This window comes from Pseudoliparis swirei, chromosome 22 (genome assembly GCF_029220125.1).
Source record: "Pseudoliparis swirei isolate HS2019 ecotype Mariana Trench chromosome 22, NWPU_hadal_v1, whole genome shotgun sequence".
NCBI lineage: Eukaryota > Metazoa > Chordata > Actinopteri > Perciformes > Liparidae > Pseudoliparis > Pseudoliparis swirei.
In genome coordinates this window covers 13331809-13346043 of record NC_079409.1, presented here as the reverse complement: position 1 = coordinate 13346043, position 14235 = coordinate 13331809, and the positions used below count along the sequence as shown (strand labels likewise).

Below are 14235 nucleotides of genomic sequence, written 5' to 3'. Positions count from 1 at the left end.
CGTGGCCATGATGCTGGAAAGGATTCCTGTGGTGTTGCTGATGCTGGAAAGGATTACTGTATTGGTGCTGATGCTGGAAAAAAAGGGCTGTTGCCTAGCGACATACTGACAGCTCGTCCAGCAATGAGGGGATGGGGCGCCTGGTCTAATTTCGACCTAACTAACAGTGTGTCAACATACATATTTCCTTTATTGTCCTTGAGATACAAAGCCCCCTTCTGCTCTTTAACTGTCTGACTATTTCAACATATCTTTATTTTGGTCTTTAAGTGAAACAGTAATGAGCGTTACAAAACAAACCATAAGGTTCACATCTATTAAACAGATATATCCATTCAACCTGTTGCATGAGATGATTCCTTTATTAAAGGGTGTTTTTTTCTTTTTATCGTTGTAAATGTGGGCTGTATTAAGATTGACGAGACTTTCCATCGTACAGTTACACAGAACACACATCAGATTTATTGTTTATCATTTTTATTAAGCAAGTGCAGGTATGTAAACTACACAAAAAGTATTGTGGCGTGTCTAAAAAGACACTAAATTATTTTTTATAAACAGATACAGGAAATACAAGTCTGGATCAGAGAAGCACCTCTAATCAGAGACATTTTGAATGATCTGAAATTGCCTGAACGGAGAAACTGTCTTGAGTTAAAAGAGATCAAACAGGCACTTCAGATAAAAGGCATGACCCACTAAATCAATTCAGAGTGAGGGTCATGTGAGCACTGCTGTTTCCCACACATCCTGTCCATTAACTTGCTTTATATCATTCTGTCATCTCTCAACTTCTCATATTGCACTGATCTCTGTTCCTATCGTCCACATTCTCAACCCATTCATCTGTTAAAACGAACATGTACCCGACTAGTGTTTGTTTCAGTTCAACTCCATGCATCCCTGAACTTGTTTAATTCATTAATGAAGTGAGAGTTTTTTCCAACTTCTCATATCCCCACCAACGGTTTAACACAAAATGTCATCCGGTACAGGAGGTTCTGTTAAATTGATTAACATACTGTCCACAATTTAAATAGTTCAGCAATTCTCAAAGGATAGGCACAATATAAACATAATGTAAGTACACATGTTGTCAATATTAATTATTTTTTCACTCTGACATCCCTAAAATGTGGAGAGACGTAAGGCTTCTCCGCCCTCTCTTACTACACGATTTGGATGCTTTTGATGGAATAAATCATTACATTTGGGAAGTGAAAGTGCATCATTAACCACATAAGTGTTACCACTTCATTTATCAATTCAGCAATTATGTCAAGTATTTCAAAGTATTTCAAAATACTTTCCATCAAACTTTTCCTTTGCTGTTGAGCCCTTAAAAGCTGTTGTGATTACATTGTGATTGGTTTGATTTTGACAAAGCGACCCCGTTCTAAAGACAAAACGAAAGGTCCTTAAAGACAGTAAGTCGTGCTGTTGAAGGGATGAACATGTGGTGTTAAGCCAGAGAAAGACAAGGCAGAAAAACAGAAATGTACAGCTTAACTAAACATGGTGGGAATTGCCAAGGGAAATGCTGTGTTTTAAGTTTGGAGTCATTTAGGACCCCGATTGTGCAACAATTTTATGACAAAAACCATATCGCTGGAGATACGGCAGTATATATGTTCAATGCGAAATACAGGCACAGTCACTTTAATACAATTGGAGCTTGAAGGAGGAATACAGTCGTCTCTGCCAAAGTACGCTTTTGGGGGTCCAAAGTAATTTGTGTCAAAACAAAGTTTTAGCACCCGTATGTATTTGATATGCAAAACCACCAGATGGAGACAGAACACCTGCTGTACTCTCCCCCTGAACTGATGCACTCTTAACATGTGTACGCTCTTTCTTATGTGTGCTGGCCAGTGACATATCTAGAGAAGAATGCATTTGGAAGATTTTCTTTCTGTCCTGCTTGTGATTTTCACCTCTCGACCTGTGGGGCCCTGTCAAGTTAGGAAATACAGGAAATTACAGACATGCCCGGTTTAACATAAAGTCTTATATGCAGGGAGGAACAAATGGGTCAGTTTGATTTTATTCTGTAAAACTTACCGGTTTCTTGCTGGATTTCTGTAGTATGTCGCTTGCCAAAGCGAGAAAAGACTAAAGGAAGCAGAAAATGAAAGTTAAGTCTGCAACATTCATCCTAACAAAACCCACGTACAAGTGTAATGAAGCATGCAGGCATGGTTTTATTAGCCAGTGGTTATGTTCTAGGCTCACCTCATCCACGTTGATGCTAGACTTCGCACTGGTCTCAAAGAACCTGATGCCATGATCTTTTGCCAACTGTCAACAACAGATAAAGATCAGATTACAGTAGGTCAGGATATGGTTAATAATCACTTCCTGCTTCTTATCTAAAGTCCATTCCTCAAACAACCACCCATTCTTATCTTTAAAAGACAGAAACAAGTTCTTCATCTATATTGTCTCTTTCTAAGAATGAGACTATACTTCATCACATCACTTGAGCATCTAATGGAACAGCAATGAAAATAGCCACGAGGGAATAGTCGTGTTTCTGGTGGGGTCATCTCACCTTTTCTCCCGTCTCCTTGGAAACTTTCCGCTTTGCTTCAATGTCGCACTTATTGCCAAGTAACATTTGATTGACCCCAGATGAGGCATTCTGCAGAGGAGGGAATTCAGTGAATTAGTTAGTTGGGTTCTTGTCTCAAGAAAGTTTGCTGAGTGGAGGTTCAAGAAGAAATCAAAGTGAAGATCACAAACTCCTTGACATGAAGTCTGAAGAAGCAGAACAAGCTGCACTTACAGCAGCTGCTGTGGAGGAAAACTGTCTCGATACTTCAGGATACTTAAGGACCAGGATCTCAAGGAAATTATTAGAGAAAACTAGTTATTCAATTAAAGTGGGTTCTGGCATTAAGTTGGTACCATTTAACGGAGCAAACAACTAACTCCATCAGCCCAACCCGAGTCTTTAGGCAGTTACTGATGGGGAGATCTTATTCTCTGGAAAACAGTGGATCCAGAAAGTCCCTGATTTGCAGATACCCCCCAAAAGCCACAGACATGATCCCAAGCATATAGTTCACCTGCACTGCTGCTTTAGGAGATTGAGCTGCAACAAAAAGATTTTTAACAAATTAAATGGAAGAAAACTGTTGTAACCAAACGGACACCTTTAAACCAGAATGTACAATAGACACTCACCAAGTTTCAGCAAAAAAGGACTAACATATTACTCACCCCCAAAAGCAAAGCCAATGTGTGATACACACCAATTTGTATTTAAACGATTAAGCAGAGTCATGCACCAACTGCCAACTTACAAGTAAAAAACACAACACAATCCAAATCGTGCCAAATTATCAAAAAGCCTGGACTTCATCTTCATGACAACTTTTATCCCCAATTTGTCACAAAAAGACCACTCATCAGGTGTAACTAATAAGTAATTTTACTAAAAAGGTGAAATTAGTGTAATGCTGAACTAAATGTGAAATGCTATGAGAGAGAGGAGAGGGAGAGAGAGAGAGAGAGTCCTGTCCTGCTCAGAGCGGGTCGTCACACACTCTCACGGTTTTTAGTACTCATTCAATTAATTACACTTTAGTTCTTAGATGTTTATCAGGAAGAAAAAATGTAATGTTCCCTGACAAATCATCATTGATAAAGTGACTAGCCGCCCTGGTAAATTCAGACTCAAACCAACAACTCTTTAGCAGTTAATTAACCAACAAAAATAAGATAAGAAGATTCATTGATAATGAAAGTAAGGCTTAGTTGCAGCCTTGATGTATTCAGTAGAAACAGACACGTGCTCAGACATTTTGGGGGGCAGGTGCTCAAACCAAAAAAGGGGCATCCATTGCCAAAAGTGTTTTGTGACAGAGTTGAAGCATAAGTAGCAATACACTAGTGAAGCTGTCCTCGACATGTGTTTCCTCTGGGCAGGATGAGAAAGATAGTTTACATTTTCTTTATTAATAAAGATGAATTATTATATGGCAGCAACAGTACAAGTGTTCTGATTGGCTAATGGGTCGTCACGCCAGCCACGTATTGCCTTCCTCGTCGGTCTGATACGAATCCGTATTGCCCTCTGATATTGATAGACATCAACTGTCACGACTCCTCCACCTTTAGTAGTTGTATTCCTCCTGCCTGCTTAATTAACTCTCCTGTCATTCCAGATCCTGTCATCCTCACCTGATTGTCTCTCATTCCCTTCACCTGGTCCTCACGCCCTTCTCACCTGCAGCCCATCCCCTCATTAGCCTCTCACTATTTAGCTCCCTCATCTCCACTCTGCCGGATTGTCTTGTGAGTCATTGCCAAAGTCTCCAGTATATTCAAAATATTAGTTCTGATACGCCTGTTCCGACCCTGTTTGCCTGTTGACCCGATTTAAGATTTTTGCCTGCCCCCTTTTGGATTTGTTGCCCTATTGGACAGACCACCCGGTTTTGACCCTGCCTGAATTAACAAGTAAAGATCCAGACCAAACAAAGAGGCACAAGGATAGCCTGACACCGAGAACAATGTTTGCATAGTTTAGCTGCTATTTTCTAGCTGTGAATTCTCGTGACATTTATAAACATACTTTCAACATACTTTCTAAATTGTCTGAACAGCATTTATACAACACAAAGAAGATGCCTGCCTGTATTTCCCTCCCTCTCTCTTCATTAAACATGACGTCAGTAAACAGCTGCAAGGCTTTGAAACAACGGATTTCGGGAGCCCAAAATAAAAAAATCATATTTTTCAATTTTAACTGTAGTCATTATTTATCAATCTAGATTGTTTTGGTGTGAGTTGTGTTTCGTAGATATCGTCCATAGAGGTGTCTGTCTTCTCGCCAATATAATGCAACTATGGCCCTCGACTTGTGGTCGGGGACTAGTAATACATATATAATATTTTAATGGTATGTTGTGTACGAAGTAGCACAGCATAGTAATAGCAAAGTGAGCTTTCTTAGTAATTGGAATAAGCCAAATGTGTAACTTCTACAATAAGTTATGGTAGAAGTTACACATTTGGCTTATTATTATTATTATTATTATTATTATTAATAAACCAATGGAACTTATTTCTGCTGTAGAAATAAGTTCCCTTGGTTTAAGGTGAACTAACCCTTTAATCACAGGTTGTGTAATAGCCCTCGTTGGCTGTTGCAGTGAGTAATGACACACCCGTGACCTATATATCACTGACTAAGCAATATTTTGTTGTATTTCTTTGCCAGGGCCGAGTGGAGATAGTCTCACTTCTTTGATGCTCTTCATCCAGTTCTGGATGTTTTCGAAGGACTTGCCGTCTGTGATGTCGTACACCAGGATGATGCCCTGACCAACAGACAGAGAGACAGGAGTTAAGGAGTCAGTGAGAGGGTGATGTCAGCCATGATTATCCAGGCTGCTTGTTCTGCAGGCGTCCGGTGCTCACCATGGCTCCTCTGTAGTAGGCCGTTGTGATGGTCTTGAACCTCTCCTGTCCGGCTGTGTCCCTGCACACACATAGCGAAAGTAAGAAATATGTGCACCATGCACAAGAACTTTTAAATACAACTGTCAAAGATAGTAGAAGTTGCAGGGCGATGTGCATTTCACTCTGTTATAACAGCAGAATCCATGTTGCTGGAGCAACACCCTGGCAAGGCGTGAAGATTTTAGACAATAAACCCTGTCATAATGTCTCGTTTTGGAAAACAAGAGGGAGCTTCCTCTTTCCTCTCAGGAGAGTGAACCAGAGAAAAAACAAAACATTTCCCGACGAGCAACCCAACTGTCAGCTCTTACCAGACTTGTAGTTTGACTTTCTTTCCACCCACTTCAATGGTTTTTACTTTAAAGTCGATGCCTGTGAAAAGCAGAGAGGAGAACGGATGGACAGAGAATTAATTAAATAACCTGGATATGAACTAGAAACACACACACACACACACACACACACATCACAGCATATGTAGGTCACCCTTAGGGGGGAGACCAATTCATAGTGATTTTGACCCCTCAGTGTATTCCCCTCCACAAACACACAGAGGAAAGACGTGCAGGACATGGCACGTTTAAATTCTGTTTTATCCCCCTGCTGACAGACAGACAGACAGATAGACAGACAGGCAGACAGACAGACAAACAGACAAACAGACAGACAGACAGACAGGCAGACAGATAGGGTATGAGGACGGGGGTTGTCCTGTGAAGAAGAAAAACAACTGAGCTTGCCAGAAAGCCAACAATTCCTCTGGGAACATGGAGATGGTAAACGCGATAGGAATGAGGGCGGAGGACCCGAGCCAAGGGAGAGGAATGAGATCTGAGGGAGAGTCAGGGAAAAAAGAAAAGCACACACATTCAACTAGAGGAAACATTCAACTAGAGGAAACATTCAACAGGGTGCAAACAAATGAGAAAAGGAGAAGATACAGAATGAAAAAAGGGAAAGAAGTGAGAGAACACGGACTAGTCCAGACACGAAAGCAGGCTGGGAAACCAGTTTGTACAGAATCAATTATAGCGATAATTAAATGTCATCGTCCAACAAACATTTGTCTTCCTCGTGAAATAAGTAAGAGAGTAAATAAATCCCGGCGGTTCGAAGGCCAACATGGCATCACATCCACGTACCGATGGTGGAGATGTACGTGGAGTTGAAATTGTCATCGGCTAAGCGGATGATCAGACAAGTTTTCCCCACTCCGCTGTCCCCGATGAGCAACAATTTGTAGAGGAAATCATACTTCTTCGCCATGGTGGGACTGTTTCTTCAAAGTCGACTGAACGAGGGAAAGTTTGCTGTTGTCTCTTTCTGGCAGCACTTCTCATCCACTCTCTGAAACAATCCTGGTGGTTATTGTGATAAAGCCGCAGCAGGCTGGACACTGCGCGTAACGAGCCTCTGTGCTCTCGTGTCACCGGTGGATTCCGATCCCCCTCAGCGCCTCTGGGCCGTGTTTGGATAAAGAGAAGCACTCCATCCAAAGTGTAACTCTCTGCGGCCGATCCGATCCGTCTTCAACACCAAATATATCCAGGATTCATTTTGCTTTCATCCAAATGTCAACACACAATCCGGTCACACACGTAGCGGGGCGGCTGAGTTTTTTTGTTTTTTGTTGCGGAATCCAACCAGATCGGATCAGAGACTACGTCGTGTGGGAGTGCTTCGTGGGAGGAATGGCTCGGACTTGCAGGAACCCACCACAAGGTGGCGCTGTCATCAGAAAATGAGTACTACACCGGAGGGGACGTGAACCGTACCAACGTTTGGCTGGAAGAGGCTTTATTTGTTTATTCTTGAGCATCTTTGTGAAAAACGTCAGATCCTATTCACACTATATGTTTGACAACTTTATTGAAGTAACGTACTGACAAGCAGGGGGATTTTGTTCCTATTTTCTTTTGTTCTCTGGTTTATTTTTAATATGTATTTGAAATAATAAAAGTAACTTTTAAAAATATATATTTGACATTTCAAAAGTGTAATCCCTATTCATTTATTTATTGTTGCCAACATAATTGGAAGTGATCGGAAGTGTTCATGAATCAGAGCTGTTCTGCTGTTAGAACATATTAACGCAAACATATATTTAAGATTTTAGATTACGTGTTGTGGTAATTGTATTTTCTCTTACTCTGCATATCTATTTATATTCATGCAGCACAACATCAAGGCAAGTTCATTTTATGTGAAAAATCTACTTGACAATAAACCTGTTTCTGATTGTGATTCTGATTAAATGTTAAGTTACATATTATGACTTACATTATTTATGTATCCAATGTGTGATGTTTCTTTGTACATTTTCAATAACCATACAAGATCATACACAGTGTAACTTAAACGATTCGTAATATATTTAATGAGCTTACTTATTTTTAAACCTATTTATTGGAACTATTTACTCACGTAACACGTGAGTGACTAGAGCTGGACGTACACCGCATGGGTCAAAGTGTGTGCACATATTTTACACACATTTTACAGAGTTGAACATGTACATTAAAAATCTCTGGAGTTGAATCATCTTTATTGTTTAAATCAATGCTGCATAAAAAAACAATAATTTGCCAAATATTCAAAAGCTAGTTTCATCACCAACATGTTTATTAGAAGTATATGTGTATTTCCGGAAGTAACGTTCGTCTTCCTCTTACTACTTCCGGGTCGTTGCTCTTCATCCTAAAGCTTCCGGTTTGTCGTCAGCGAGCTTTTCCTGCTGAAGTTCTCCAGCTCAGATATGCCTGTAAGTATCACCGCGGATCTTTTAGTAAGCCGCAATGTTTAAAGTGTTTTGACGAGGTTAATCTAACGCGATATTAAATGGTGGTTCGGTTCTGGTGTTATCGACCCCTGTGTCGCAGCTTTTAATGCGGATGGGGAAACGCACGCGGTGTGTTGGAACACGTGGGCAACAAAGCGGTGCACGAGCTTCCTTTATAGCATCGTCACATGTGGATTCTTCTAGACGGTTTAAAATGTATAATTTAGGGTATATTCCGAGTACAATCTCTGGAAATAGCCAATCCTTTTGTTGTAGGACTTTGACTTTACTGTAATACTCTTCCTTCTCGTTCGACAGTCGTAAAGAGATCTCAACCTTTGCACGCTGTACTCGGGACGTAACGTTGACTCTGACCAGAACTACAACGTGTATTTAGTCCCGATGTTAAATTGTATGTATTTGCATTAATATTCAGCTAAACTGCTGTGTTTCCTTCCAGCTTGCAAGGGATCTGTTACACCCGAGTGCTGAGGAGGAAAGGAGGTGTCACAAGAAGAAACGTCTGGTTCAGAGTCCTAATTCATATTTTATGGATGTGAAATGTCCAGGTCAGTTCGTTTGTGGTGAAAGAGATAAATGTTTATGCAAAGTAGATGAGTATTAAATAAAACTTAATTGAGTGTTCACTTTAGACTTAGTTGAGAGAAATGTACTTTTATGCAAATACATTTAACAAAAAAGCAATGAGAAAAAATGGGTACACAAATTAGAATAATAGTAAGAACCTTATAGTTCAGTACATCAATTATATTTAGATTATGAATTAATGCAATACTTAAACCTAATTGTATTATACATATTTGCCTTTATGTGTTGCTCTTTCACTGTTCCCCTAGTGATCGGGGTGTCAAATAAGGCATACAATGACACTTGTGGCCGTTTTTTAAATTAGTTTGAAGTGACTCCTTTACCTAAACGGCTGCAAGGACATTTCAGTAACCAAGAGTACATTTGATTATGCAGTGGTTGTTATGTTGAGGCTGTTTCATGGCGCTCCCGTCCAATGATCTGTCCTGTCTGTGTGCAGGCTGCTACAAGATCACCACGGTGTTCAGTCACGCTCAGACTGTCGTGCTGTGTGTCGGCTGTGCCACAGTCCTCTGCCAGCCGACGGGAGGGAAAGCTCGCCTCACAGAAGGTGAGGTGACCTGTTAATGCTAATGTAGCGTTAGCACTACATATCCTCCTAAAAGCCATTCAGAAATGCATACATATTCTTTCTGTAGATTTCAATTATCCCCATGGCGTTTTCAGTTGTCTATCTGTGTATAAGTGTTACGCAATTATTTAATCATACCTGCAAACTTGTCCCCTTTCGGCGAAATTCGCCGTTTTGAAATCAAAATAGGTCATTCACGTGAATAGTGTAGATCCGAAGAGTTTTTGTTTTGGGGTGGGGGGGGTCAACTGGGCGGCGTTTATGAGATTGGAGTGAGACACGGAGAAAATATGATGTAGTGCTCTTCGCAATAAAACATCTTTGATGGGACGTGTCGAGTCTTGGCCAATCAGCGTTAAGATGTCGACAGCATTTGGGGGGTTCGCGTTACTGCTGTAATGTTGCACGGTGTATCGATACTAACAAAGTACCCGTACGTTAAAAACGATATGTTTTTGCATATTTTTTGAACCGATACTTCATTAAAAGAGCGCGCAACTCCGTTAAATGCTGTCTGCACAAAATGCGCTGAGCAGGGCTCTCACAGCGAGTGCCGTTAAGTTACGGAGCTTTTGAGACCGTCTTCGGCTTTAAAAAATGTTTTTTTATTTTATTACTACTGTAGATTAATATACCAGTATCGTATTTATGGTATTGTATTGAATTATAGTATCGGGTATCATGATATTTATGGCAGATATCGTATAGAAGTTATAATTTTAGGATCGTGAAAACCAGGTAGAGGAAGGAACAGACTCACGGAACAGAATCACGGAACAGAATCACGGAACAGAATCATGGAACAGCAGAGCACACCAGTCAAAAAAAAAAAGGAAGTTGGTTCATGAATGACTTTAACCATATTATATATAATGACAATGTAAAGTTGTTATTACTATTATTAGGGCCCGATAAATGAATTATTCAGGGGCCCTTTTTTCTTTCAACATTTGTTATTATTATTTTGATTTGCGGTCAGAACAATCAAGACCGTAGTTCTAAAAGCTTTGAGGTGTCATCAAATGACGTGAATGTGGTGTGATGACAAAAAAAAAGGTCGCCTGAACCCCCCTCCCCCGTTGTCACCTTGTGCACCCCTCATGAGTTTGCAGGTATGTTTAATAGTTCATGCAGTATGTACTATTGGGTTTCTTTTACCCCTCTGGGGCCGCACGTCACGCCACCGTCTGACTGTTTACGTTTTAAATATATATATTTCTCCGAAAATATGGAGCAGAAATAAGTTTACACTACTGGATGAATCTGTAGGATTTCCTCTTCCGTCTCCTTCCTCCTCCATCCGCAATTCACGGAGAAAGATAGGGGTATGGACGTGTCGGGTGCCGCAGCTCCGGAAATACTCGTCACACGAAATCTTTTCACCGTGATTTGTTAATCCATTTGTCTGTCAACATTTAGCCCAGTTGTTTTTGACCAATACATGGGGTTGTTCTTGTACATGGGCATAGTGAAGCTGGACAGCATTCGAGATTACTGGCGACAGTCATATATGTTCTGTCCCGTTTCCGACTGATCATTCCACGAGACCGCTACCGGACGATCTCCTGGAACCTCCACCTCAGTGACCCCGACGAGAACGTCCACAACGAACGTATAAAGGGCACGGAGGGATATGATAAACTTTGCAGGCTGAAACCCCTGATGGACACCATCAAGACCACCTGCCAGGCCTTTTATCATCCCCACCGAGACCTGGCTGTGGATGAGAGGATGGTCGCCTCCAAGGCTAAAACTGGGATGACTCAGTTTATGAATCACAAACCCACAAGGTGGGGATTCAAGCTCTTCGTCTTGGCTGACTTAAGAAATGGCTACACGGTGGACTTTTCCATTCCCCCTGAAAAACTAGTAACCCTGCTCCACGATTCACGCAGCGTACTCTGGTCAGACGGTAAATAGAAGGGTGAAGCAGCGAGACGGCTCGTGGAGGAGGACAGCGATCCTCTGTCCCACACCTGTTGCAGAGTACAACCAGCACATGGGTGGGGTTGATCTGTCGTACCAGCTCATCCAATATTACTCTGTACACCACAAGACTGCTCGCTGGTACAGAACCATTTTTTATAATTTTTTGGACATTGCCACCACCAACAGCTGCATCCTGCACAAGGAACTCCGTCTGGCCCCGCGCACAACGCCCATGACGCACAGAGAGTTCGTGGAGGAGCTGACTGTCGAGCTCTGTGGAAAGCCGCTCCACACCCCTCCTGCCCAGACACCTGCAGGTCACATTCCTGTGCTCATCGCAGTTTCGGCATTCATTTAGATGTATCTACCATTTCCACTGCTTTCGTCAACCCAAGACCTTTGGTAAACCAATTTCAAACACCAAAACAGTTCAGTTCGTCCAAGAGATATGAAGAATTAAAAAAATCAAACTTCAATTTTCAGCTTTAAGGCCATATTGTCTCTTTACACTTGTGTCTTAGGACAATTATGCCTCATTATAAGGAGAGCTGAGATTGTTCTGCAATTAAATGTAAAACACATGGGTATGTGTCATGCAAGTGCCTTTTTTAAAAAAAGAGGTAAAATCGAGAAAATTACCCCAGAGGGTGAACTATTGGTTATTTAACGATGTGTACAATACAGTTCGCCATAAGCTTCAAACTGAGACCCAAGCCTAGGAATGCAAAATTAATCAATTTGAAAACACAATCACGATTTTCACTGCCAGAAATTCATCATCGTTGATCCATTTCTACACAGTCGACTGCAACCACACCTTTTCATTCAGGCATTTGTTTAGACTTCTTTCAGCAAGGATAATAAATAGTTTCCAAGCAGCTCTGAAGAAATGTTGATACTGTATTCGGGGTGTTTGTTGAATTTAAAGGTCATGGTTAGTTTTTACTGAAGCTCTCGCGGTCCTACCCACTCAGTCCTTTGCTCTGCTGCCATGGTAACCAAGCGCTTCTCCGTGCACTCGGCTCTGCGTTACTACAGGTGCAGCTTTTGGAGGTGATTCCGGCTTTGACACGAGTTTTAGTGATCTCGTCTGTAATATCCCCGTTAGTCAGTGAGTTGCCGCCCGAATTGTTTTGCTATATTCTGAGGTGTTTTATAAACTGGAGATTGTCATTGATGTCACCGGGAAGACAACCTATTGGGTATCATCAGCACCAGAACGCCAACACAACCATAACATGCATTATGTTGTGTTAGTTTTTTCCTTTACTGACAATATCCCTCCATCTTTCCTCAGGATGTTCATTCAGGAGGAAACAGCACTAGCTCGACCAGACGGGGTCGGCCACAGGTGTGGCTGAACAGAGGTAGAGGTCATGACGAAACACTGCCATGGAGCTGAGGAGGAGAGTGGAAATACAAATCATGTAAAATTAGAAGTCTCTATAGAATATATATAGAGGAATGCGTGACATTTTTGAGACGCCACATATACAATTATTCATCCAGCTTATTAAACTTGGGTTGTTTGAGTGGTAAAATAATCTTGCATGTTTGTCATCCAGTTTGTTCTTTGACCTGCATTAAGTTTATTAGGCGTTTGAAAACATCCTGTTCAAAATCAGGACCCTTTAATGTGCTGCTACAGATCGGGGCCTTTGAGGACTCGTTCGCAGCCTCAACAGTTGTGCAGTGATTGGCTCCTGTTTGCGTTACACGGTCAATGATTAAGCACACGCATTTGCAGGAAGGTTGAGGTGTTTAAAGAGCTGTGGCGAGACTTGATTAAACCAGTGGCTCACCTCCAAAGATTTATGTAAATGTTCTTTTAAAAAAACAACCAGTTCTGGGAAATGACAAATTACAGCCCAAAAAACTGTTGACTCCAGTTTTCCTACGTTAAGACTGCACTTGGTACCACTGGCTTGAAGGTTTTTTTCAAGGCAGACTATTATGTCATCGACTCCGGCTCCACAGCCGGTGGTCCAGGGCCCCTCTCACTCTGGATTTGTTTCAGTGAGTCATTGCGGCTCTGCTTCTGATGGTGACACTAAACCACTATGAATGATCATGGTTGTGTATTTCCATGTGCTTGTAAGCTTCCTTTGAACATAATGTTGGAGTATTTCTTGTGAAGTTGAAGTTTAATCATCAACTTGGTTGGAGATCAATCTGCTGAAATCATTTGTGTCCTTCAGTTGATTCAGCTTGAACAACACGGCTTGTGTGACGGAGTTGTTCACCGACTGAAGAAATGAATCGAGCAGAAGCTGATTGATCACTTTGTTGTAATGGGGACATTTTCCTTATGTCTTCTTGTATACGGCTTTAAAATAAAATCATAGGAAAATGATTTGCTGTGCCTGAGTGACTTATTCATTTGAAAGACAATATGCCCAGCAGTTCTCTCATACTTTACACTGCCAGTATTTTTATGGATTAATTGTAACATTCAACAATTTAATGTCATTGATGCAAAAATGGAAAATGCGATCATCAAACTCAGGTTTTATTAGTTATTGTATGGAGTACTTAAACGGAAGCAATGTCCGGGGTGTATTTGTCTGGGCCTTGTATTGTGATGGGAAACACGGAAAGGAGATGAAATGTAGGATATGGTGCGCCTCTACTTTACAATAGTAATAAAAAGATAGTTTGAGGCTCTGTAGTCGGCACAAGAAGGCAACCACTTCAATTCCCTCAGCTACAATATAAATGCAATCTATCAATTTAAATGGTTAAATTAAACCGTCGGATGGCACTTCCCTGAATCTTTTTACAAATCCAAATATCGTATCTTGTTTGTTATCAAATATATCGTCCATAAAGATAACAATATGTAATAGTGTTGTAAAATAAACCTTAATATGAATAAAGC

The 14235-nt window shown here is 41.1% G+C and overlaps 2 protein-coding genes and 1 non-coding gene across 3 annotated transcripts; 2 read left to right on the top strand and 1 right to left on the bottom strand.

Moving 5' to 3' along the window:
• Positions 1–443: 443 nt before the first annotated feature.
• rab13 (RAB13, member RAS oncogene family) lies at positions 444–7128 on the bottom strand. Its single transcript, XM_056444635.1, has 8 exons — positions 6612–7128; positions 5781–5841; positions 5428–5488; positions 5250–5327; positions 2552–2641; positions 2233–2298; positions 2062–2112; positions 444–1952 (listed from the first exon to the last, which is right to left on the bottom strand). The coding sequence occupies exons 1-8, from the start codon at positions 6733–6735 to the stop codon at positions 1881–1883; spliced, it is 603 nt and encodes a 200-aa protein (XP_056300610.1). The 5' UTR covers positions 6736–7128; the 3' UTR covers positions 444–1880.
• A 1030-nt stretch (positions 7129–8158) lies between these two features.
• Positions 8159–13710, top strand: rps27.2 (ribosomal protein S27, isoform 2). Its single transcript, XM_056444717.1, has 4 exons — positions 8159–8230; positions 8709–8817; positions 9297–9407; positions 12655–13710. The coding sequence occupies exons 1-4, from the start codon at positions 8225–8227 to the stop codon at positions 12681–12683; spliced, it is 255 nt and encodes an 84-aa protein (XP_056300692.1). The 5' UTR covers positions 8159–8224; the 3' UTR covers positions 12684–13710.
• LOC130188033 (small nucleolar RNA SNORA13) lies at positions 9071–9202 on the top strand. Its single transcript, XR_008830552.1, has one exon. It is a non-coding gene; the product is annotated as a small nucleolar RNA SNORA13 (small nucleolar RNA).
• Positions 13711–14235: the final 525 nt, after the last annotated feature.

What these genes read in the sequence shown, in the direction of transcription:
- rps27.2 (XM_056444717.1), top strand. An exon ending in TATGGATGTGAAATGTCCAG is followed by an intron (nt 8,818 to 9,296) that starts GTCAGTTCGTTT and finishes GTCTGTGTGCAG; the next exon opens with GCTGCTACAAGATCACCACG. An exon ending in GAAAGCTCGCCTCACAGAAG is followed by an intron (nt 9,408 to 12,654) that starts GTGAGGTGACCT and finishes ATCTTTCCTCAG; the next exon opens with GATGTTCATTCAGGAGGAAA.
- rab13 (XM_056444635.1), bottom strand. Translation starts at nt 6,735, where the DNA reads ATGGCGAAGAAGTATGATTTCCTCTACAAATTGTTGCTCATCGGGGAC. An exon ending in AAAGTCAAACTACAAGTCTG is followed by an intron (nt 5,489 to 5,780) that starts GTAAGAGCTGAC and finishes ATGTGTGTGCAG; the next exon opens with GGACACAGCCGGACAGGAGA. An exon ending in CCAAGGAGACGGGAGAAAAG is followed by an intron (nt 2,299 to 2,551) that starts GTGAGATGACCC and finishes TGTTGTTGACAG; the next exon opens with TTGGCAAAAGATCATGGCAT.